The sequence below is a fragment of the Grampus griseus genome, assembly GCF_964374135.1.
Source record: "Grampus griseus genome assembly, chromosome: 2".
Taxonomy (NCBI): Eukaryota; Metazoa; Chordata; class Mammalia; order Artiodactyla; family Delphinidae; genus Grampus; species Grampus griseus.
Genome location: NC_139018.1, coordinates 142403638 through 142429931, shown reverse-complemented (window position 1 = coordinate 142429931; position 26294 = coordinate 142403638). Strand labels below are relative to the sequence as shown.

The following is a 26294-nucleotide window of genomic DNA, read 5'->3' as shown; positions in this document are numbered from 1 at the left end:
AAGTCCCCCACTATTATTATGTTACTGTTGATTTCCTCTTTTATAGCTGTTAGCAGCTGCTTTATGTATTGAGGTGCTCCTATGTTGGGTGCATATATATTTATAATTGTTATATCTTCTTTTTGGATTGATCCCTTGATCGTTATGTAGTGCCCTTCCTCGTCTCTTGTAACATTCTTTATTTTAAAGTCTATTTTATCTGATATGAGTATTGCTACTCCAGCTTTCTTTTGATTTCCTTTTGCATGGAATATCTTTCCCCATCCCTTCATTTTCGGTCTGTATGTGTCCCTAGGTCTGAAGTGGGTCTCTTGTAGACAGCATATATATGGGTCTTATTTTTGTGTACCTTCAGCGAGCCTGTGTCTTTTGGCTGGAGCATTTAATTCATTCACGTTTAAGGTAATCATCAATATGTATGTTCCTATTACCATTTTCTTAATTGTTATGGGCTTGTTTTTGTAGGTCCTTTTCTTCTCTTGTGTTTCCCACTTAGAGAAGTTCCTTTAGCCTTTGTTGTAGAGCTGGTTTGGTGGTGCTGAATTCTCTTAGCTTTTGCTTGTCTGTAAAGCTTTTGATTTCTCCATCAAATCTGAATGAGATCCTTGATGTGTAGAGTAATCTTGGTTGTAGCTTCTTCCCTTTCACCACTTTAAATATATCATGCCACTCCCTTCTGGCTTGTAGAGTTTCTGCTGAGAAATCACCTGTTAACCTTATGGGAGTTCCCTTGTATGTTATTTGTCGTTTTTCCCTTGTTGCTTTCAATAATTTTTCTTTGTCTTTAATTTTTGTCAGTTTGATTACTATGTGTCTCGGTGTGTTTCCCCTTGAGTTTATCCTGCCTGGGACTCTCTGCGCTTCCTGGACTTGGGTGGCTATTTGCCTTCCCGTGTTAGGGAAGTTTGCAACTATAATCTCTTCAAATATTTTCTCACGTCCTTTCTCTCTCTCTTCTCCTTCTGGGACCCCTATAATGTGAATGTTGTTCCATTTAATGTTGTTCCAGAGGTCTCTTAGGCTGTCTTCATTTCTCTTCATTCTTTTTTCTTTATTCTGTTCCGTGGCAGTGAATTCCACCGTTCTGTCTTCCAGGTCACTTATAGTTCTTCTGCCCCAGTTATTCTGCTATTGATTCCTTCTACTGTATTTTTCATTTCAGTTATTGTATTGTCCATCTCTGTTTGTTTGTTCTTTAATTCTTCTAGGTCTTTGTTAAACATTTCTTGCATCTTCTCGATCTCTGCCTCCATTCTTTTTCCGAGGTCCTGGATCATCTTCACTATCATTATTCTGAATTCTTTTTCTGGAAGGTTGCCTATCTCCACTTCATTTAGTTGTTTTTCTGGGGGTTTTATCTTGTTCCTTCATCTGGTACATAGCCCTCTGCCTTTTCATCTTGTCTTTCTGTGAATGTGGTTTTTGTTCCACAGGCTGGATTGTAGTTCTTCTTCCTTCTGCTGTCTGCCCTCTGGCGTATGAGGCTATCTAAAAGGCTTGTGCAAGTTTCCTGATGGGAGGGACTGGTGGTGGGTAGAGTTGGTTGTTGCTCTGGTGGGCAGGGCTCAGTAAAACTTTAATCCACTTGTCTGCTGACGGGTGGGGCTGGGGTTCCCTCCCTGTTGGTTGTTTGGCCTGAGGCAACCCAACACTGAAGCCTACCTGGGCTCTTTGGTGGGGCTAATGGTGGACTCTGGGAAGGCTCATGCCAAGGAGTACTTCCCAGAACTTCTGCTGCTAGTGTCCTTGTCCTCATGGTGAGACAGAGCCGCCCCCGCCTCTGCAGGAGACCGTCCAACACTAGCAGGTACGTCTGGTTCAGTCTCCTATGGGGTCGCTGCTCCTTTCCCTGGGTCCCGATGTGCACACTACTGTGTGTGTGCCCTCCAAGATCGGAGTCTCTGTTTCCCTCAGTCCTGTCGAAGTCCTGCAATCAAATCCCGCTAGCCTTCAAAGTCTGATTCTCTAGGTATTCCTCCTCCCGTTGCCGGACCCCCAGGTTGGGAAGCCTGAGGTGGGGCTCAGAACCTTCACTGCAGTGGGTGGACTTCTGTGGTATATTTGTTCTCCAGTTTTGAGTCACCCACCCAGCGGTTACGGGATTTGATTTTATTGTGATTGCGCCCTTCCTACCATCTCATTGCGGCTTCTCCTTTGTCTTTGGATGTGGGGTATCTTTTTTGGTGAGCTCCAGTATCTTCCTGTCGATGACTGTTCAGCAGTTAGTTGTAATTCCAGTGCTCTCTCAAGAGGGAGTGAGCACACATCCTTCTACTCTCAAGGCTATCTGAATGAGATGGACGACTTGTCATCTCTAAGATATTCAGAAGCATGAGCTGCAAGTTCTGAAGGCAGTTTTCAGCAATGGCAGCACAAATGAAGAAAGTGTTTCACTTCTCAAGGTCATTACTTTGAAGTGGAATAAGTCTCTCTTCAGTTCTAAGCATCATTTAGCTGCACTGTCCTGTAATCACACATCTGGTCACTAAAACACGTGGGGGATAACGCTAATGTTTTTCATTAGGAACATCAGTAATATATTTACACTATAGACATAGTTCTTCAGAAGTTGCCTTTATAAATCCATTCCTTCTACTTCTTACTGGTTTGTGTTTTTATGTAAAAGTTGAGTGCCAAAAAGCAAAACCAAAAAGCTAGAAGTTTGGATAAGTGGGAAACTACTACCCCATAAGTGTGGGCATTAACAAATAACTTAAATGTTTTGTGCTACTGTTTTCTACATAATGAAGTACAGCAATGGCATCTATTCAGATATAGGCCAATAAAACCATCAAAACATCATTTAGTTTCTAGAAAAAGATGCAAGAAAAATTTCATAGTAAATCAGTGTTAAAATGTAGTTTGTACTGACAACCAAAAAAATGTAACCTAAATTAGAACAACATTAACTTTAGTTCTATCAAGTACTAAGAACGTAACTTTCTCTTTTCAAGGAGAAGCAGACACAGTTGAGTGTTTTGGACTAGCAACTTCACTTGTATCAATTTAGATGATATGAACTTGCCCAACTAAAATCAAATTTGCCCTGTCCAAAGTTAGTTTTGCTGAAGTTTCACCTTTCTTTACTTTGCCAGATTCACTTGACTATAGAATTCATTTTAAAGAGAAAGTTCTCCCTCAATTATTCCCATTCCTCTATACTGTCTAAATTTAAACTGCTCGTTGGAAGCATTCTAGAGAAAGGGACCCAGCTGGCTAAAGAAAGTGAAAGGAGTAAAAAGAGCTTAGCAATGAACCCAAACCATGAGCTTTGTTTATAAATAGTTTAAGGAAAAAGTCTGGATTTGTGTGAAGTTGAGTGCAATGCCACACTGCTGAGAGAGAGCCAAAAGGAACATGACACGGACTCTAAGAATGTTGACAAGAAAACAATCTTCATGCCAGGGAGGGCCTACCAGTGTCAGGCACTAGGCTAGATATTCCATATACCTTATATCTCAGAGGCAAAACAAACTCAGGGAGGTTCCACAATTTGTCCAAATAAGTGGCAGAATTAATATTTGAAACCAGGACTTCTCAACACCAAAGTCAATGCTCCTTCCACTAAACTATACACCTCCACGGTACAAGAGAATAATGTGAAGTTACTTAGGTTCCCTGTAAACAGTGACAACAGAACTTTCTTAAAATCACCTTTCAAACTTACAACCTACAGTTTAAGAATGCTATTCCTGACCTTCAGGCTTTGTCTTGAAACATAACACACATTGCTTTCTGCTCATGCCCTACAGCTTTCCTTCACTGCTTCTCACACAGGCACCCTCCAACCCAATGTCCTTCTCTCCTCCTTAGCCGCTAGCTTCTACCTTTCCTTTCAGGATCTGTTCACAAAGGCCAGTCTGACCTCCCCGTCCTTTCTTGTTATTATTTTCTTGCCCTAAGTTAAAAAACAATGTGTTCACAATCTTGTCTTCTCTCCCAAGCAATGTGGACCTGTGAAGTTTGCATTTCTGATTACAGATAAGGTTTGCCTTTCACCTACCTTTCCCTACACTGACAGTGAAGTGTTTTGATGAGCCATTTTATTCCACAACACTTGAAAGCCACAGGAGCCTTGAATCTCTATGATGGGGACTGAAGAATATGTAACACGTAATAATTTAAAGGTGTCCCTTGTAAGAAGCATAACTGTTTGCCTTTAAATGCTAGAAGTACTTTTTCCCCAGAAGAAACAATACCTTAAAGTTTCACTTTCAAAATATCTGTGGTTTTCTTATCTACAATATTACCTTTGGAGGGAAAAAAGGGATTAAACGTTCTGTCTTAAATTTTACATCAAATGAAAAAAAAGAAGAATATATATGTGTGTGTGTATTACAAAGCGCATATAACCTAAGGCTCATTCAATCTGGATGAAAAAATGCCATCTGCTTTGTCCTGTCCATTTGACTGAGCAGAGCCAGAGGAAGGCCACATGGCCTGGGAAGTCGTCTGCTACTCTTGGCGCCATCTATAAGGAAGCACATCCGTAGAGGCAAAGGAAGGAACGAGGATTTGGATTCTTACCTCCCAATGGCTAAATATCAGCTGCGGGCTGGCCAGGCCACTTGTCCTCTTCCTAATTTCATCAGCAAAGCCAAAGCTTTCGGCCACGGGCAGCACAGCCTTGATGATGAACATGTCCGTCCCCTCTTTCATTTCCTCTTGTAGCACTCGACCTTCTCTCTTTGACAAGACCGCATAGACCCGACCTGCAAAGCCATATACACCTTTTAAATTCATTGACCGGTTACATGTCTTGAGCGACACAAAGATGGGACTACTCCTGTACCCTGTTAACAATCAACTAATGATTAACTTTGTTCCCAATAATTTTGGTTTACAGAAGCATGGGAAATTTTCAAGTGTTTATTTAAACAGTAAAGCATGACAATTATAGAAAAATTAGAAACAAATGATAACAAAAGGTGAAATCACCCCAAACTGCATTACCCAAGGACAATCCCCTCAACACAGCGTGAGAAGCAGGAGACTTTAAAAGGACCTTTTGATATAATTTCACTACGAGGTGTCTTTGGGTCTGAAATCCAACGAGATGAGGGTGACTGGGCTTTGTAAATGTTAAGATATTCTAATAATTTCAAGACATTATTAATGTGATGATAATTATCATGATGACAAGCTATTTGGGACTAGTAAGCAATCAACTGGCTCAAGGACGTTTTTATACTAAAAATTAAAGCCGCACATATATACCTGCTTGCTTGTATTTGTTTTAAGCTGATACTATCTCAGTGGTACAAATATAAGGGTTTTATTACCTGAAAACTGATAGTCTGGAATCTTTAATGTCTGGTAACAATTTTTACTGCCACGTCACAGGAATTCTAGCAAATCCTCTTGGCTAGCACTTTTATTTCATCTTTAGGCACAATTCTTTCTTCCACTCACGAGGGAGACCCCTTCCCCTCTGACTGGCTTCTGTATGACTGCCTCTGGGTGCTCAGACTATCCATTCAGCTAGTAAGCAGAACAGACTGCAGAGAACAGAGATAAACTGGAGATCACAGACAACTGGAAGGAACTTGCTTTAGCTAATGGGTACACTCATTAAAGCCCCCACTTTCACCTTCCATTTAGAAAAAATAATTTTAATTACGTAAGTGATCTATAAATATATTATCCTTAAAAATTTACACATTGCCGTGAAGCAGAGTGCAAGTCTCCTCTGACTACCACACTGAGCTCTGGACTCTGCCCTCTGTCCTAAAAAACTGGGTGGTGATCTGGTGCGGATGCCACCCACCTTACTTATTTTTTATTTTTTAGACTGGGCACTGAGGACGCAGGGCAAACTTTTCTCTCTGACTCAGATTTCCCCCTGGTGGTGGTTATTGGGAAGGATAAAGGAAAACAAATGCCAGGAAACCCACTGTGTCGCAAGGCTTAAAAATTTAAAAAAAACCTTAAGAACTCCGGAGGGCCTTCTGCATCTCTTGGCTTAGCATCAAAACAAATAAATTAAAAATTCCACCAGTGATGACAGGTACAGTTGTCCTCTTCCCCACTCCCGCGCCCGCCTCCACAGTTTTCGCCTTCTTCCTGCCCCACAAGCCCTAAGGGACCGCCTCTCGCGTCTTCACTGTGTGCTCTTTCTTTAACACCCAGGCTCTACCGGTTGCCCTGAGCTCTATTAAAGCTGCTTCCTTGAAATTTCACAATAATTTTCATATTCCTATCCTAAATGTCTTTTTCTCAATCCTCATTCTCTGATTTCTCTGCGGTTTCTGCAGCTACTGATCAACACCCTCTCTGACAAATCTCTCCAATCTTAGTGTCACCTTCCTTTGACCCCTGGCCCTCTAACAACCATCATTCTACTTACTGTCTACTACAATAATTCTTAAGGGTATGACTTCTTCCTAAGAGTATTCTTTGAGGCTCAATACTCTTCTCCAAACAAACTTTCCCTTCAGAAAGCCCATTCATTTCTCATTTGTGTGGTTTAAATTATTAACTTTATGTCTGGGATTCCTGGGACTCTGTTTCTAAGCCTGGCCTCTCACTGGACCTCCAATCCCACATTTACTGGGACTGTGGCTGCCAGGGCATCTCCACGGTGGAGCGCAACTTCCTTTTAAATTCAACGTGTCTAAGACACAATACATTGCCTATTGCAAAAGGCAACTCCACTCCTCAATTTTGAAGTCATTTCTCCTGTCATTCACACTAGAAATCTCAGAGTCAGAGAATCACAGAACAGTGGGCTAGAAGGGAACTCAGGGGTCAAGTTCTACCACAGTAGTCATTTAGATTCTGCTTGCATACGTCTAAAACTCACTTCCTCCCAGGGCAGGCCATTCCATCTTTGGACAGCGCTGATTGGTAGACAATTCTTGAGCCCCAAGTTTCTAACCGTTAGGCCCAGTTTTTGTCCTATGGGACAGGTTTAACCCCTCGTCCACAGACCAGCCTTTAAGCTACTTGAAGACAGTATTCAGCCTTCTCTTCTCCAGTCTGAACACCTCCTCTTTCTCTGTCACGACCTTCCTTTCCTGTTCCATCCTGACCACTTTCCTATTTGAACGACTACAATTTATTTACATTGCTTTTGGAAAGCAGTTTCTAGAACTGAAAGCCATATTTTAGGTACAGTCTGAAAAGCTCTTGAAAAAAGCAGAATAATTAGTGTCTGTATTAGTGATCCCCTCTAGGTTACAGATGACTTGCCTGAGATTCTTATGAGAAAAAAATTATGAGAAAAGAATTCTTATGAGAAAAAAAACTTACTGTAATAGCTACCATGTGTGAACTAGTCATCTTTATTTACTCCTCTACCTCACTCTAAGGAAAGTTTTATGGTGGTTTATGGAAGTAAATACCAAACAATGGGGTGGGGAGAGAGAAAGAATGAGTAAACTGGGGCAAAGAGACTCTGAGGAGCTGGGCCGGCAGGGACGAGCCGCCTGGCTGCTGCTGCAGAGGCTGGCTGCTCCTCCCCTGCTTCACGGGTCATGCCAGCAGGCTTGGATCAATCATTATAATTGGAACTGAATGTAATTAATCATGTAATTTTGGGCCATTCCATTTTAATTCCACTAAAACTAAATCTTAAAACTGGGACACAGTGATGGATCACTGAACAATGGACACCAGCTATAACAAAACCTTCCAATACACTTGGCGCTCATGACAGCTGTGTCCAATGCTTGGATGCACTCAGGGACCCTCTCCACTGCTGAGGTTACACTGAGAAATGAATGCAGTCCTATCAATGAGGATTTCTGATCATGTGGCCCCTGACAGAATATTTTGATACCCCTTCAACTGGTCATAACACCTCAGGCATTTGTTCACTCACTCAAAGGAAGATCACAGTGCGCCCTACTGTACGCAAGGCACCAGGGAAGAGGCATCCGTCAGGAAAGAAGCGGCAACAGAAAGGTTAATTGCCTGACTGGTTTTGATCAGGGCTCCACTTTTAATGACTGCACTATAAATGTCTCAGCCTGTACTCCAGGCCCTCTATGACCTGGCAGGAACCCACCACTCCAGCTCCTGAAACTGCCAGACCCTAGAGCACAGAGCACAGACTCTACACCCTAAGCCAAGGTAAACCCCTCACTGCCCACAGGACACGTGTGAGGTTTTTCCACTCTGAGCTCACAGTTTCTCCAACTCAGAGTACTCTTAGCCCAGCTTTATAGTCAAATCCTTTTCATCATTTAAAGACCATTCAAAAACAACTCGTTCCACAAAGTGTTCTGTGAGATCCCAAGATCGAAATAATCTCTTCACCATTTGGGCGTTACTGAACCTAATCTGTTCTTTTGTGGCATTACAGATTCTTATATACATATTTTCTTCTTCCATAATAGGCAGTTAAGATTGGTCTGCAGATTCCACCATCTTTAGAGCTGAAAGTTTGGCAATTAAAGGTATGTTATTTTTTTTCAGAATTTAGGAAAGGAAGCAGCTGTCCACAGCAATGTTTTCTCTAATAGTAAACAAACAGGAAACAATGTGAATTTCCAATTTGGGGATGATGGGAAGTAAATTACAGCACATCAAATTGATAGGATATTATGCAGAGGTTAAAATGAAAATTATGAATACTAAGTAGCCAAATGGAAGTGTGTTTATAAAACAGATAATAAATGTAAAAAGCAAAACATCAAACCGCCTCTACCATAATGCGTAACAGCTATGCAAAATGTACTATTATGGACAAAGATGGTAAAAGAAAATGAAAAATGATAGGCTGACTTCCAAGGTGGAAGATTTTTCTTTCATCTTGTGGTTTCTGTTACTGTTGGTAACACTTGCAGTATAACTTCAATTAAAAACACACACACACAAAGAAATCGGTGGGCATTTCTTATTCTTATAAACTAGGTCACACAAACCTCTTTTCCTTTTGTCACAAAACCACCAGACTGCTAAATCAAGCAAATGTGGTCGACAGGATGCAGGTGGTCTTCAACCAAATATGAGATAAAGTGTGCTGTGGACGTAACGGGGAACGTGGGCTGGTTGCTATTAGATAGAAATGGATGTTAACAAGTCACTCCCACCCTGGAAGGATGTCCTTAGTGAACTGTCAGTGCTCTGTTCACAGCTCTGTGTCCTTACTATGATAATCAGCCACTTAAAAATTCAGAAGGCATGGTGATCAAATCCAAAGTTGACATGAAGCTGGCAAAGGTAATAAATTCTTTGACAGAATCAGGATAACTAGGTAAGGACCCAAATTTAATAAGACACAGTATGGGTAAATGCAAGGTTTTACTGTTGGGTTCAACCAACCAGTGTCCAGGATTAGAAAGGTAATGCTGCACAGCAGTGTCTATAAAACCAACTGGAAAGGAGTTTACTTTAAGTTCAACAGAGGTCTTCAGTGCTGTGGTACAAAGAAAGCCAATTTAATACCTAGTTGATGAACTCAAAATCATTCCATCCATCATCAAAGCCCATTTCAAAGTACAGTCACTTTCAAAAGATTTACCCTGTTTTGAATTTTGCTGATCCAAATTTCTCATAAAATTTCACTAAAAACCCATATTTATTCACTAAATTCAATTGTATTTTACTAATTGTTTTACATACTTAAGCTTTGTCACCTTAACTTATTTCTCAAAGCAGGAACCATGCTTAACATAGTGCTGGCATATATAGCTCAATAAATTTTTGTTGAATTAATGAAATGCTGGTGAAATATAAAAAAGAACTCCAAGTATGAAATAAGAATAGGTTTTTAAAAGTAGACAGTAATACTTACTAAGAATGTTTCTGATACATTAAAACACATATGTTTTAACAATATAAGCATTTATCCCTACAAATAAAATAGAAGCACTATAATAACTGTAGATGTGAGTAAAGCTAACAGTAACAGAAAAAGTTATATTTTATATGTGAAGTTATTGCCAAAGGTAAAAACAATGGAGAGCAAGAATGAAAGATGTTAACAGGTTAGAAGAAATATGAAAAGAGACAATTTACTAGTCACATGATGATCAATTAAAAACACAAACCAATTCTTATGTCCGTTCAAGCTCATAAAAGGCAGTTTTCATGGGTAAAAAATGATAATAAAACCACAGTTAGGAAAGCAGGTTTTACAAGTAAAGGAGGTCATTTTCTTGGGATTATTTCCCCAGACAAAACAATTTTAAGATGATTATTTTTTCTGCAAAATTTCCCATTTTGACCGTAAGCAATTCTATACATTTATAAAAGGATTCCTTATTTAAAAAATCTGTGTAGAAAAGAGTTTTAAAAAGAGACTAACTCATCTTACTAAATAAGAAAGACCTGACTTGTCCTTTTATTTGTCTGGTGCCAATTCTTGGAGAATTAAAGGAACCAGCAGCAGTCTGAAGTTTTCCTGGAAGATCTCTGTATATCCAGGGAGGAAGCAAAAAGCCTCAGGAACATAGAGGTCTCTTCATTTCTTTTTCCAGGTGAAGGTGGTGATTTAGAAAGAAAAAGGAAAACACAAGTGAAGAGCTGAGTATCCCGATAGACCCTGGATACTAAAAACTGGCATCATTACCAAAGAATCCCGCAAAACAAGAGAAAACAGGCTTAGGAGGCGATTCTCTAGTCTAAGCAAGAAGGCCTCAAACCAATTCAGGAATAAAAAAATTCCAGATCAAATCTAAACACAGCTTCTTTTTAAGGCAGTGGGTGTGGTAGCCAGTTGATCTCTGAGAAATGCATTAAGAAGGCTGACCAGCGACACTGGTACAGACTGTGTACAGTGGACCCTTGAACAACACAGGTCTGTGTTGGGTGGGTGTGGGTCCACTTATAAGTGGATTTTTCTAGCTGAATCTACCGATGTGGAGCCACGTATAGGGAGGGCCAACTGTAAAGTAATATACAGATTTTCAACTGTGCGGTCAGTCAGCACCCCTAAGCCCCGTGTTGTTCAAGGGTCACCTGTACTAACCAATCCACATATACAAGGTTGAGATTTGTACGTGGATAAGGCAAGGCAAAGACATATTCTTCTCCTAAGGGAGAAGAGGGCATATAACCCTGAAGGCTAAGATAAGCATCTATTCCTAGAAAGTGCCAGAACTGACTCAGCTGGCCAGGTGAAAAGTACCAGGATGAAGATCAAAGTGCCGGATGACAAGTGACATTCAAGGGACTGCCTGGTCACATGCAGGGTCCGGTCCTAGTGGTGACTTCCTAACACAGATGGAAAAATGGACACAGAGGACTGACTCAACAGTCTGCTGGGAATTTCCAATAAATGCCAACAGCTGAACCTAGCTTCATGTGTTGTGCTGAAAAGCTGTCTTCTCAGAAAGGACAAATGCCACTCCAAAGGGATTTTGTAAGGAGAGATGGCCATTTGGGGAGGAAATATGTGTTCCTATTATGCTGGGAATAAGGGAGGGAAAGACAGGCACAGATAGATCTACATGGACCCTAGACTTTGGGAAGGCTCATTTCAAACACATAAAGGAAAAGAAAAACAAAAAACCAAACAGGCTTAAGGATAACAAACCCTAAGATAAAATTCCTTTGGGGAGTAACAAGAGTCTGAAAATATCAATCATGAATGATCCCAATGAGAAAAAAGGAGGAGAGATCCTCCCCACCCAAAATAAATAGCTCCAAAATAAATCTGTTGGGTCATGGAAGGCACTCTGTTGTGCCTTCTGACTCCTATTTTAAGAGGACAGGCACAGTAGACAGAAGAAGAAGAAAGCAAACAACTAAGGGAGGATCATAGTATGTCCTGGATGTTGAAAACTAGAGTAAGGCGAGCCTACCAAGTAACAGAGTTAAAGACAACAAAAAGGGTCACAGCTACAACTTGGAGAGGCCAGTGTAACATTAATACAGGACAGCAAGAAGGCCAGGGTTGGTTCTCAACACCTACGTTACCTCCATTCTCTTCAGTAAGAAGAATGAGGAAGAAACTACAGCAAGTAGAACAAACATGATAGAAGAATGCTGAAGTTCAAGATAGCCGAGCAGTTGATAAGCAAGTAACTGGCCTTCTTAAACGAGTTCAAGTCTCCAAGACTAGAATTCTATCTCATGGTCCTAGAGAAATTTGCCCTTTTGAGAACTTGTGGATAGCAGGGTAGCTGCCAAACTACAGGTAAAAGGCAAATGATAAATGAACTTTTTTAAGGATAAAAACACTGGTTTCCATAAACTACAGACTAGAAAGCCATATACTAATTTCCTACAGAATTTTAAGAAAACATTATAAAGATTTGTATATATTTATAGAAGCATGAGGTAAACCTTTGGAGATGACACGGACTTTCTAACACAAAATCCTATCAACCTAAGCTTATTTCTTCTTATAAGATGGTTGGTAAGTTGATAATCAGGGGAATGCTATATATACAAAGGACCTCAACTTCATCACAACATTCAATTCACTACTTATTGAGTTTCACGTCTCACCAGACAAGAAAAGAACACATGAAAAAAAATTAAAAAATGAATCAATGTGTGAAGATTATGGTGTTGAGGGACTTCCCTGGTGGCACGGTGGTTAAGAATCCGCCTGCCAATGCAGGGGACACGGGTTTGAGCCCTGGTCCAGGAAGATCCCACATGCCACGGAGCAACTAAATAAGCCCATGTGCCACAACTACTGAAGCCCACGTGCCACAACTACTGAAGCCCACGTGCCTAGAGCCTGTGCCCCACAACCACAATGAGAAGCCGGCACACGGCAATGAAGAGTAGCCCCTGCTCGCAGCAACTAGAGAAAGCCCGTGCACAGCAACGAAGACCCAACGCAGCCAAAAAAAAAAAAAAAAAAAAAGAAATTATGGTGTTGAGACTTCTTTTTCTTGGCATTAAAAAACCCAAAACTTCCTTCACTATTGTTGTAATGTTTATTATGTATTTTACACACACACACACACACACACACACACACACAAAACCTAAGGGAAGAAATTAATTGTATAGACCCAGTTTAATCATATGTAAATATAGGAGTTCTACATAATTTCAGTCACTAAGATTTAAATCCAGCTTTTGGGGGAACAAAATAGAAAGACAAACTTATTTAAAAAAAAAAAATGAGGTTGATCCTGACTTCTCACAAGTGAATGACAAGATGCAACTGCTGAACTGCATTAAAAGAAGAATGCTGTACTGCATGTGGGAGGTAGCAGTGTGTCTGTGTCTGTACGGGTGAGATGGTATCTGGGGTGCTGTTTATGGCTGCTTTATTTAAGAGGGAGGCTGACCGAAGGAAGTATATCTAAAGGACAGCAACTGGAACAATTGAAGGATTAAAAAAAAATCATATCCTGAAAACCAGCTGAAGGATGTGGAGAGTTTTCCCCTACATATAAAGCTAGAAAACGAATGCTCCCCTCAAATATATGAAGTGCTACTGCATGTAAGAGGGACGAATGGTGGTATGAATGGTGAGAAACTAGCAGGAGACAAGACTTTTTTGCTCAATATGAGAAAGACAGTTTAATCCCGGAACTGGCTGTGAGCTGCCCATCAACAGAAGTATTCAAACAGAGGTGGTATAAGCATCTGTCAGCGTAGGAGAGACTGGAGAAGACCTCTGAGGTCTTTTTTTGAAGGAATTAAGACTGCTTGATTCTAATTCTACCTCTGCCTTCTTAAATTAAGAAGGTGCTCAATGGAAACGTGAAGAACACCTGGGGACGGTCTAGACTGGTGCTCCTCGAACTAAGCTACGGATTCCGTGAGGTGTTAATAGGATGCTGTATTCAGGTAAGGTTGAGAAACACCGCATATTCCAGGCCGTATCTGCAGATGTGACTCACAGCACGTACTAGCTTTAAGCCGGCCCAGAATAACCAAACCTATGTACCTGTGTTTAACTCAACTGTTTCTGAAATGCTGCTATGGGTGCTCCGTTCCTCTCACAGGAACCTTACTGTGATGCAAGTCTCAATTTCTTTTTGGGGAAGAAAACCCCCAACAATTTAGATTTATGCTTTTAGGAATTAATTGGCAAAAGAACTTTACCAAAAAGAATGTAAAGGAACCACATACTGACTCAAAGGACCTCAGAGCTCGAGAAAACACAACAATTTGGTCCACTCGCTCATCCAGTGCTCAATTCCCCCTTCTATGACCTCCTCACCGCTGAAGCAGTTCCACAACCTCAAGAGGGTAAAGAGAACTACCGTGTGGCCAGGCATGGTTCCAGGTCCCATATTTGTGTTCTCATGCTACTCTTCACAACCTCCAATGAATTTACCTTCTTTTTCAGAGGTGAAGAAAATAAGTCTCACTGAAGTACAATCTGTCAAAAGTCAAAACAGCTACCAACTGCCAGGGTTCAATGTCTCCTGAGATCTTAAAGGTTCTTCTCCCAAAGAAAGAAAAATCAGCAGTAGGATCTGATATAATAGTTAGCAGTGGATAAAGTCCCAAATAATTTTCTTCTTCAGAAGACACCCAGAATTCACAGAAGCCCTTTGTGTTAGGAGTACGAGAATGTCACCTTATTCTCTGATGGTTATCACAACTTTGGTTACCCAGACTGATATGGTTACTCCCTTGTGAAAAACTACTGCACGGGTTTGGATGGTAAAATATATGAGAAGTTTAAACCTCATTTACCAGACCTTCTGTTGCAGAAAAGTCTTTCTATTTTTGCAAAACAAAATATCCTAAGTTGGCAAAACTTCCGCTCCCTTGCCCCCAAGATTGTAATATTTAAGGCCTCTGACTTTCTAAGATCTTAGTTCCTGAAAATCATATGATAATGTAGCTTCTGCAAAAAAAAATATTACATGAGTTTAAGCTTTCTGATCTGAGAGACCTCCACTGTTATTCACGGTATTTCTCAGTCTTCTTGCCTTACCGAGAACATCACTGGTGGCCATGATGTCACACGTGTACATTGCTGCCATCAGACGCTGAGGTTTCACTTGCAGTGCATAGCGACAGGCTTCCTTCATGGTGGCAATGAGCTGTCCTGAGAAGGGTCCATAGCAGTCGGTGAGTGAAGACTCTCCTTTCTGGGAAGCCCTCCTCTCAGAGGGCTCGGAGCAGCCACCTTGTAGGTCTTGGTGTTCATCTCTACCAGAACAGGTTTCACCTTCCCCCTGTCCCTCTTTTACCAGATCACTTTGTTCTTGATTCTGCTTATCACTTGCTGTTTGGTCTTCAAATTTACTTAGGTCCCATTCTTCCAGAACAAAACAGACACCCATGAGAGGCTCCTCACACATGGGGCCAGAGAGGGTTGCTAGCTGGAAGCCACTCACGATACTATTGCCCAAATCTCGGTATCTACTGGCTTCTTTTGATGCTTTGCCATCTGGGCCTGTCCATACTGAATTCTGAAAATCTTTACTTTTATTTACTAATATGTTGGGCCCACATTTTCTTGGGCCAAACGACCAGATTTGGTCAACAGTGTTCCTCCATTTTCTCCCTGTTAGATGCTGCTCTAGTTTTCCTTTGAATTCCCAAATTTTCTCTTGGGTCTTCTGGTGAATCATCTGAGTGTTTTTACCCTCATTCAAAGAGGATATCAACTGCTCCATAGAACGAATCACATCACTATTTTCTTCCAGAATCTGAGTGACTTCTTCTGGAAGGGGCATGGCTCGAACACTGAGTGTGGCAAGTTTATTGGGGGTTGTCATGGTGATTAGCCCACCAGAGTACACTTGGATTCCTTCAGGGATTCTGTTTTGATCTTCTTTTGTTTGGTGTATGACTGCAACTTTTTGTTGTTTGCCTATTTCTTCATTGACCATGTCAACTGTGGGGGGTTTTGTGATTGTTTCTCTGAATGGAATAATGGGTTCAGATACACTGATTTGAATCTTTGCAAACCTACAGAGTCAAGAGAAATAACACAAGGTTATAATCAAAATGGCATCAAAACGTCTATGTAGAAATGTTACATAATGAATATTCTGCAAAAACATAGAAATATAAAAATTATTTTACTAGGAAATACTGGCAATTTACATTATATCAGAATTCAAAAACCACTTTCATTTCAGATTCAAAAGACCACCTCTAATGGGAACAGACCTTCAGGGAGTTCTTTGCATATACTAGAATCTCACTGCTTTGTTCATTCTCAAAATAAATAAACCATGTATTTAGATAAGAATGTTTTACAATGGAATATTACTCAGCCATAAAAAGAAACGAAAGTGAGTTATTTGTAGTGAGGTGGATGGACCTAGAGTCTGTCATGCAGAGTGTAGTAAGTCAGAAAGAAAAACACAAATACCGTATGCTAACACATATATATGGAATCTAAGAAAAAAATAATGTCATGAAGAACCTAGGGGTAAGACAGGAATAAAGACACAGACCTACTGGAGAACGGACTTGAGGATATGGGGAGGGGGAAGGGTAAGCTGTGACAAGGTGAGAGAGTGGCATGGACATATATACACTACCAAACGTAAAATAGATACCTAGTGGGAAGCAGCCGCATAGCACAGGGAGATCAACTCAGTGCTTTGTGACCACCTAGAGGGGTGGGATGGGGAGGGTGGGAGGGAGGGAGACGCAAGAGGGAGGAGATATGGGAACATATATATATGTATAACTGATTCACTTTGTTATAAAGCAGAAACTAACACACCATTGTAAAGCAATTATACTCCAATAAAGATGTAAAAAAAATAATATAATAAAATAAAATAGGCATTAAAATATTTTTAAAAAAGAATGTTTTGAGTGGAGAATAAATGTTTTAATAAGGTTTTACATGAATTCTTTAAAATATTATCTGCCACTTTAAGAATCTGGAGAAGAAAAGCTCAATGATTATAACTCTAAAGAGATTAAAAAAAAAAAAAAATCACAGAACTTCAGGATATCCAGTCAAATCCTGACAGTGGATTTGGCTTTGATGAGGTTCATGGTGAGGGTGGTAAGACCTAGGAGTTTGTCTAGAGTACCACTCTCCAAAAGATCTTTCTGAAATAATGGAAATGTTCTATATCTGTACTATGATTACAGAGTACTTGATATGTGGCTAGTACAACTGGGGAAACAAAGTTTTAATTTCATTTAATTTTTTTTTTTTTTTTTTTGCGGTACGCGGGCCTCTCACTGCTGCGGCCTCTCCCGTTGCAGAGCACAGGCTCCGGACCCGCAGGCTCAGCGGCCATGGCCCACGGGCCCAGTCGCTCTGCGGCATGTGGGATCTTCCCGGACCGGGGCACGAACCCATGTCCCCTGCATCGGCAGGCGGACTCTCAACCACTGTGCCACCAGGGAAGCCTCCATTTAATTTTAATTACATTTAAATAGCCACATGTAGCTACCGAACATTTGAAATGTGGCTAATGTGACTGAGGGACTGAATTTTTAATCTTATTTAATCTTAATTTAATTTAAAATAGCCATATGTGGTTAGTGGCTACTCTACTAGACCGCATAGGTCTTGAACCTCATAGGTCTTGAACCTCAGTCTGCCACCAAGTTCAGAAAGCCCCCTTTCTCACAATGTGTCAAGCTTAGTTTCATGCTGCACTTTCTTGCAGATGAGTTACAAATTCACAGAGGGCAGATTCTGGAAACTGACATGGTCTGATTCTGATGACAATGAAACCACGCAATCTTTCTTTTTCTCTTATTTTCTGTTTACCTCATTCCCAGGAAACACTAAAGGTTTGGTCTGGTCTACTACTGGCAAGGTGGATGGACATATGTATAAATGTACATATATATATGTATGTACACATACATAAATGCGTGTGTATGTACACATATATAAGAAATTTTTGGATCTTGGAACAATACTTTTTCCCTGGGGAATGTTATTCAATAAGGAAATTAAATACTAAAAGTAAAAGGTTTTGAAATGCTTACTTTTGATTCTAGATTTGTTTTTGCTTTCTATATTTTGTGGGTTTAGGGCAGGAATTTGGTTTATCTGATTTCATACTTTGTGATAAAATTGAAAACTCAATGAATGGATGGTTTTCTAAAAACCATCAGTTACCAAAACTGATTTTAGAATACAGAACCTGAATAGATCATAATGTATGGAAGAAAATTAAAATTTTCTAAAAATAAAAGTCACTTCCAAGAAAGGTTTTGGTTTTGCCAGTGAGTTGGTTTACTTTCAAGGATTAGTTTATTCCAATGCTATATACATTGTTGCAGAATACACAAGATGGATGTCTACCTGACACTGTATTCATTTAAAATTACTCTGATACTTGAACCTGAAAAAGACAGCAGACATACACAAAACTGTAGCTCAATCTTACCCAAGAACCGAGATATAAAATCTAAGATAAAATGACAATGACAAAAATGGATATATATGTGTGTGTTTTATTTTTACTAATCACTTATTATGTATGAGGCACTGTGTTAAGTGGTTTACATGTGTTATTTCTTTAGTAGGTATATTATTATCCTCATTTTGTAGAGGAGAAAATCAAATAAGAAAGATCAAATAACTTCTCCAAAGTCACAGAGCTAGTAAGCTGGGTTTCAAATCGAGGTCTGACCTCAGAATCCATGCTCTTAGCCATTATACTATAATGAAAAATCCAATTAAACAGCATATTAAAGGAATAATTCACTACAACACTAAGTAGTTTTTACTGTAGGTTCTAAAACTTGATTTGTATTAGAACATCTGTTAAAATATCACATTAAAAGTGTCTAACTAGGTAACCATCTTTAAAAATGCTAAATTGGCATTCAATAAAATTTAATACGCACTCCTGGTTTTTAAAAAAGAAAAGCACTTAGAAATCTTAGAAACAGGAAAATATTTTTTTAGTTACCTTTATTTAGAGAAAATATGTTCAACATACTTAGAACATTCAAGAAAACCAACTGCACAGCTTTGAAACTATTAGAGTTGAGTACTATGACACTGTCCTATTTTCCTCATACCATAAGGTCAAAAGGGCTACTAAAAGTCATATTAGTCCTTCCAGTTTCTAAGGTTCCCAAGAATTCTCCCATAGTCCTCACTTACAAGATTAATTAAAATCATTCCACACCATGGAAGGGGAGATGTGCGTTTGCCTGTCACACCTACAAAGTGCCTCAGGGCTAGAGTTTCTTTACATCCTGGCAGTGCAGAGCCTGTGATTACTTCAAAAGAAGTGCAGTAGACTCCGACTACATCAGCAATTTCCTGTGGCTTCCTGCCATATCTGATCATGACTACCTTGAGAGGTGTAGGATAAGAGCTCTGACAGTTTCTCTGGCCTAGAGATCACAGGAGCCTCCTTGTCTCCCACGCATGTACATAACGCATTCCTGCACATGTGTATCAAAGTCAAAAAAGCTTACATATTAGAAGGCATAGGCTCTGTCCTATGAGAGGTAAAAAAACCCTCTAGCATTATATATATGTTCTTATTCTAAGTATATAATTGTAAAATTTACCAGTCATGTAGAACAGTACACAAAACAAAACTCTACTCGATCTATGACTTTTCACAACATGAACACCATGTAAATAAACCACTACTCAAGTTAAGAAACAGAACATTCCTAGCCCTCAGAAGGCCCCCTTATGCATTCTCCCAACCCCATGAAGGTAACCGCTATCTTGATTTTCACTGTAATCCATTTTAAATTATTATTATTATTATTGTGGTACGCGGGCCTCTCACTGTTGTGGCCTCTCCCGTTGCGGAGCACAGGCTCTGGACGCGCAGGCTCAGTGGCCATGGCTCACGGGCCCAGCCGCTCCGCGGCATGTGAGATCTTCCCGGATCGGGGCACGAACCCGCGTCCCCTGCATCGGCAGGCGGACTCTCAACCACTGCACCACCAGGGAAGCCCTTAATTTATTTTTTTTAACACCTAGACATAAAACCCCCATACTGTATCTAGTTCAGTTTGGCCTGCTTTTTGGACTTTATATGAATAGAATCAAACATTTTTTTCTTCAGTTGTCTTCTTTTGCTCAATATTATGTTGTAAAATTCATCCATGTTTGCGTAGTTAGCTTGTTCACTGAGATTATTCTATAAAATTCCATGGTATGGATTTACCGTAATTTATTTGTTTATGCATTTTATTTTGAGTTTTTTCCAGTTTTGGGCTATTAAAATTTTTGTTGCTATGAATATTATTGATGCACATTTGTCCAGCTTTGTGTTAAGTATATATAGACTAGAAATGGGAATAGATTTGCCAAGACGTAGGAAATAACTATCTCCTACCTTAGTAGATAATACCCAAACTACATTCCAAAGTAGTTGTACCAACTCACGCTCCCACTAGCTGTGTAGGTAAATTCCTACATCTTTGCCACCATTTGATGCTGTCACTTTAAAAAATTTCAACCACAAATAAGTAATTCAATTAAAATCAGTTTTAGATTTAAAGGGGGAATTTTACTTGAAATATAATTCTAAGTACCGTAAAGCATTATTTTTAAAGAGGAGTTAATGGCCTGAGAAACGTAAGGTTATTTAACATTGGATTTTAATTTGGTAGCAAAGAGTGTGAAAAGAGAGAAAATAAGTTAGTTCAAAAACTCCAAAATATAACATTTCAATACTGTTAAGAAAAAAACCCTCTGAGAATTAAGTTACTATTTTAAAATACATTATGCCTTACGATTTATCCAATTAGGATTATTCTCTAATCAACATTATAATTATACCTTGAGAAATTCTAAGAAAATGGTGACAACATGAAAGAGATGGAAAAACCTACCTTCCAATTTTGTACTAATTATGGCTATAAAAACATTTAAAGAAACCCAAATGGATGGTGCTGCAGGAGCAGCTCTTCTTATTCTACTGCATTATTAGTAGTAGTAAAGTAGTACTGTACTACAACAACAATTACTACCACCACCACCACCACCAATTTTACTAGGTTGTTTTAAGGATTAAATGAGACACACAGAGTTCAACACAGTGACTAACATGTAGTATTTAGTATGTAATCATGTTGATTATTTATAATTATTATTTTAGCTATAATTATTATTATGGTTATTAAAGTCCCAGAAAATTGAAAAATAAAAGGAAGGAAGGCCATTACAGGGTGGTTCATCAAAGAAAAACAAATGGCCAATAAACATATTAAAAAATGTTTCAGGGACTTCCCTGGTGGCGCAGTGGTTAAGAATTCGCCTGCCAATGCAGGGGACACGGGTGTAAGCCCCGGTCCGGGAAGATCCCACATGCCGCGGAGCAACTAAGCCCGTGCGCCACAACTACTGAGCCTGTGCTCTAGAGCCCGTGAGCCACAACTAATGAGCCTGCGTGCCGCAACTACTGAAGCCCATGCACCTAGAGCCTGTGCTCCACAAGAAGAGAAGCCACCGCAATGAGAAGCCTGTGCACCACAACGAAGAGTAGCCCCCTCTCGCCGCAACTAGAGAAAACCTGCGCGTGGCAACAAAGACCCAATGCAGCCAAAAATAAATTAATTAATTAAAAAAAATAAGTTTCAGTATCATTACTAAGCACAGAAAGTGTATATTAACAATGAACACCTTTTATTCATCTTCCAGGTTGGTGAAATTTTTAAAAATTATGATATACAGGGCTGGCAAAAGTGTGGGAAAAGAGACACTTTCAAATACATCTTGCTAGTTTCAGTGTAAACTGGAACAGCCTTTCTGAAGGATAATATGGATCATAAGCCTAAAAAATATGCCAGGAATGTAATATGCCACCTTTTGAATCAGTAATTATACTTCCAGAAGTTTATCTTAACCAAATAATCAGAGCTGTGTATAGATATCTGTAGGTATTTGAATACACATAGAACAGACTAGGGATTTATGGACCCAAATGTTATGGTCATAGTTATCTCTGCATGGTAACTGAATGATTCTTTTTATTCTTCTGTATTTCCCTAATTGCTACAATAAACATATATTACCTTTGGAATAAAGAGGAAAAACATAATTTACAAAAAGTTATCTGGGATGCCTATTTTATGACACTTATGTATCACCATGATAGAGAAATATAAAGATTTACCGAAGGTTTACACTGTAGAGGCCACATCAATGAGGAAAGGAAGTCTATCCTAATTACAGCCTATGTTTACAAAATACGATTTTGTTTTGTTGCCCTGATATGCTGTGTGTGTATATGCTTAAAGTAAAATACATATATATGAAAATATTTTATGACTCAAACTAAAAATGCAAAATCATGCAAGTATAGCAGGTGAATACTATTTGTCAGTTATTAAAAATTAAATCTATGATCCAGTAACACAATAACAGTTCATGTTTAAGTTGAGGGCACTTAATTTTTCTCCAAAGACAAACCACAGTGTAAGTTCAATGGGTTTAAGAAACGCTAAAACATCCCACCGATTTTGGGGCTATCGTTTCTTCATCTCTGTTATCACCTAACCTTTCTTTTAAGTCATCCAGGCATCGCTGAAGGTGAACTTCCCCTGCTGTGACTAAAACGTGCTCTCCCGTTTCCTGAATTAAAATCTGGACACAGGGATCAGCTTGGTTTAACAGTTTCATTCCTCTGACGAGCTGAGGCATCTCACCTAGGTTAACAAAATGAAATACTGATTAAATACAAGATAAGGACTAATATAATCTAAAGATAACATCTGTGAGAAAACTGAAGGGAAAAGTATAATGAAATAAACTCTTAAAATAATGGTTTATTGTTCTTCCAAATAACATAGCAATGTGAAGAAAACTACCCTCTAGTAATTTACCTGTACAGATAGCTCACATGAGACACGTGTCACATATCACTGAGACTCCCAAAGCTGATCTATGCCACTTCTTCAAACACTCAGCAAATATAAACTACCATCGTTACACCTGTAAATCCACCTAAATGTATTACACATGTATATATACCTAGAAATGTAACAGAACTCTTCCCAAACGGTACCTATAAAACTATAAAAGCAACAAATAAGCAAAGGAAGCATTCAATATGATACTCAATTCAAGAAACTGTACCAGAAGCTCATATTTAAAATAATTATTGGGCTTCCCTGGTGGCACAGTGGTTGAGAGTCCGCCTGCTGATGCAGGGGACACGGGTTCGTGCCCCGGTCCGGGAAGATCCCACACGCCGCGGAGCGGCTAGGGCCGTGAGCCATGGCTGCTGAGCCTGCGTGTCTGGAGCCTGTGCTCCGCAACGGGAGAGGCCACAACAGTGAGAGGCCTGCGTACCGCAAAAAATTAAATAAATAATAATTATTTATGAAACTGCTTGACAGAACTGTGGATTTTAGAATAAAGCTGCCCTTTGGGTGAGAGGTGGGATACACGAAGCAGCCACTTTATCCCGTGAGCTATGGGTACCTTCTGCATTCCACTCTGCTGGTGCTTTCAGTATCTAACTGCTTGTTCCCTACAGTTCTTGGGGCACAGGTAGGGATTTGGATCCACATCTTGAGTTCTGCTGCTTTTTCACACCTTTCATATGCGTGGTGGCCACTATTCACTCAAGGCAGGTCACAGGAATTCTCTTGTTACTACTTTAGCAGAGACCTTGGCTTTGAAGGCATTTTTACGCAGTCTTGTTTCACTTCAACGTCTGAAGGAAGGACTCAGTTAATTCCTCAATGCTTGGTTTTCAACATGCCAAACAAACCAAACCACGGGAGCTTTCTGCAATCAGTGGTTTTTCAATATATTCTACCCAAGTTGACTACCCATATCTATTCCATATCTATTTATTCTTTAAATAAGCTTTTCTTAATGGTAACTAACACTTTATAGTGCTAAGTGTGCCAGATAAGCACTTTACATATATGAACCCATTAACTAGGAGGCAGGAATGATTACTGTTCTCATTTTATAGATGAGCAAACAGGCATAGAGAAGCTTAAGGAACCTGTGCTCAAGGTCACAGACACACTGGTTTTGAAGCCTGCAGGCAGACAGCCATAGAGCCACACTCCATAATGGGTGTCGGCACCCTCACAGGTCGTGGTCATGAGCCACATATGGGATGCGTGAAATGCTGACGGAAGACAGGGAGTGGGATTTCACTGTTTGTGGGGGTGACGGATGTACCCTCATGTTTTCCTTTTCAGCATTTGTAGTTTTCCTTTGCCTAATTCCGTGGACAGATATTATCTAGTGTTAACCTTCACAGAATTTGAAATATGGCTTAAAAAGATTCTTGCACGAAGACCACTAATAATACATATCACACAAGCCCAAGGGAATAATTAAAAAAAAAAGACAAAGCTTTTTGTCAGCTCTCCATCACCAAATTACAAAACAATGTTACCAGTATGAGGACCTAATAAATTCTTTTTAAAATTTTTCCTTATAAATTTATTTGCTTATTTTTGGCTGCATTGGGTCTTTGCTGCTGCGTGTGGGCTTTCTCTAGTTGTGGCGAGCGGGGGCTACTCTTCGTTGCAGTGCGCAGGCTTCTCATTGCGGTGGCTTCTCTTGTGGCAGAGCATGGGCTCTAGGCACACAGGCTTCAGTAGTTGTGGCTCGCGGGCTCTAGAGTACAGGCTCAGTAGCTGTGGCTCACGGGCTCTAGAGCGCAGGCTCAGTAGTTGCGGTGCACAGGCTTAGTTGCTCCGCGGCATGTGGGATCTTCCCAGGCCAGGGCTTGAACCCATGTCGCCTGCACTGGCAGGCGGATTCTTAACCACTGCGCCACCAGGAGGTCCACAAATTCTTAAGAAAACAAAAACAAAAAACCCACTCACATTCACATACACACTTAAATCTGTCACTTCAAGGCAAAGGTGACAGTGTAACAATAAGCAAAGAAGCAGCTTTTTCAAAAGAAATTTGGCCTGTCTGACCAATAGAATATTGCAGAAGTGATATGTGATTCCTAAGGCTAGCTAACAGAAGGTACTGCAGCTTCTGTTTTAGTGTCTTGGACTACTGGCTAAAGCCAGTAACCATACGGTGCTCTAGGAAAATCAAGCAGCCACGAGGAGAGGTCCCTGTGGAGGAACTGAGGTCCCCAGCAAGCACCAGCTTACGAGCACCTGTGAGTGAACCACCGTGGAAGTCCAGTTAAACCTTCAGATGGCTGCAGCCTGCTGTGATATATGACTACAACTGCGTGAGACATCCCCAAACTGAACCCTTCCAAAATTCCTGACCAAAGGAACTGTGAAAAATAAGAAGTGATTACTGTTCTTTCAAGTCTCCAAATTTTGGAGTAATATGTTAGGCAGTATTACATAACTAATGCAACTATAAACCACAATCATAAATAAATAATACATACTCACCTATTTATAGATACAGTGCATATCTCCAACAAACACAAATAAGAATATTTTAAAGACAGTTATTTCATTTTCATCTCAACTTTTACAGTAACTTCTATGCTTCTGTGTATTTCATATGGTACAGAAAACATCAGCACAGAAGTTCATGTATCTATATAACCATATGCAGAGAGGGCTCTTTTCTTTTAACTGATATGGATAAAGGATGGAAAAATTCTGGAAACCAGTAACTCTGCTCTCAGGTAAACAGAATTTCTTGGATTCCTAAAAATAAAGATCCAGAGGCAGGAGTCTGAATCCTGACTCAACCACTTACTAACTGCTAACTGTAAGGCCATGGGCAAGTTAACTAGCTTCTCTAAGCTTCAGTTTACCTCATGTGAAGATGAGGATAAAAAATAGCACACGGCTGTTGAGAAGATTACATGAGATAATGTCAAATCCTCAGAATGTAGCACACAGTCAGGATCAGTGATGATGCTGAAAATAATAATGGCTTTGGGCACGTGGAGTTCTCCGTGTTTGGGTGTTGGATTTTGAGTAGACCCCGTGGGCATGGAGCAGAGTGGCGGCCACCATGACATCTGGACCTCAGCTTAGGAAGTCAGAGAAAGAAAAGTGGAAGAACAAATGCTCGGAATGCCTTCACACCAAAAGAAGAGTAAAAAGGCTGTCTTCTAGATTAGTTAACCCAGTTTGTCAGCATGAAAAAGAAAAGAGGGCCTGGGGACACATGTTCTGTTCAGAAATAAACAATGCAACTGCCCAGTGCTTCTCAGGGGCAGTACTACTGGGAAGTTGAGGTACAGGAGGGTGGGACATCCCAATAGTCATTAGACATGTAATCCGTAAAGAGAGGGGCTATCGCCCCAAAGTAAGGATGGGCATAAGAAACTAGGGCAAAGAGTAAAGGGACAATAAATATCCTCTGAGGGCTCAGAGGAATGAGACTAGCATCAAGAGAAGTATTCCCAGCCATTCTAAATGTAAAATAAGATGTTGACATTGTAATAACAAGAAGACAGAACAACGGGTATAAACTTCAGACATGGAAATATAGAATGGCATACACTTCAATAACATAATCAAGAATAGGCATGGCAAATTCAGCAAGAACAATATACTTGATTGGGAAAAGTAGCAATACTCCTTTTAAAATTATGAAG

General features: G+C 39.9%; 1 protein-coding gene across 2 annotated transcripts in view; it reads right to left on the bottom strand.

The window, feature by feature from the left end:
• EFL1 (elongation factor like GTPase 1) overlaps window positions 1-26294 on the bottom strand; it is a 136991-nt gene that overhangs the window by 11838 nt on the left and 98859 nt on the right. For both annotated transcript variants that reach the window (XM_082648564.1, XM_082648565.1), the window contains 3 exons: window positions 22290-22437; window positions 14807-15789; window positions 4528-4712 (listed from right to left, as the gene is read on the bottom strand). In XM_082648564.1, coding sequence (XP_082504690.1) covers window positions 4528-4712; window positions 14807-15789; window positions 22290-22437 — 1316 coding nt within the window. The remainder of the gene's footprint in view (window positions 1-4527; window positions 4713-14806; window positions 15790-22289; window positions 22438-26294) is intronic.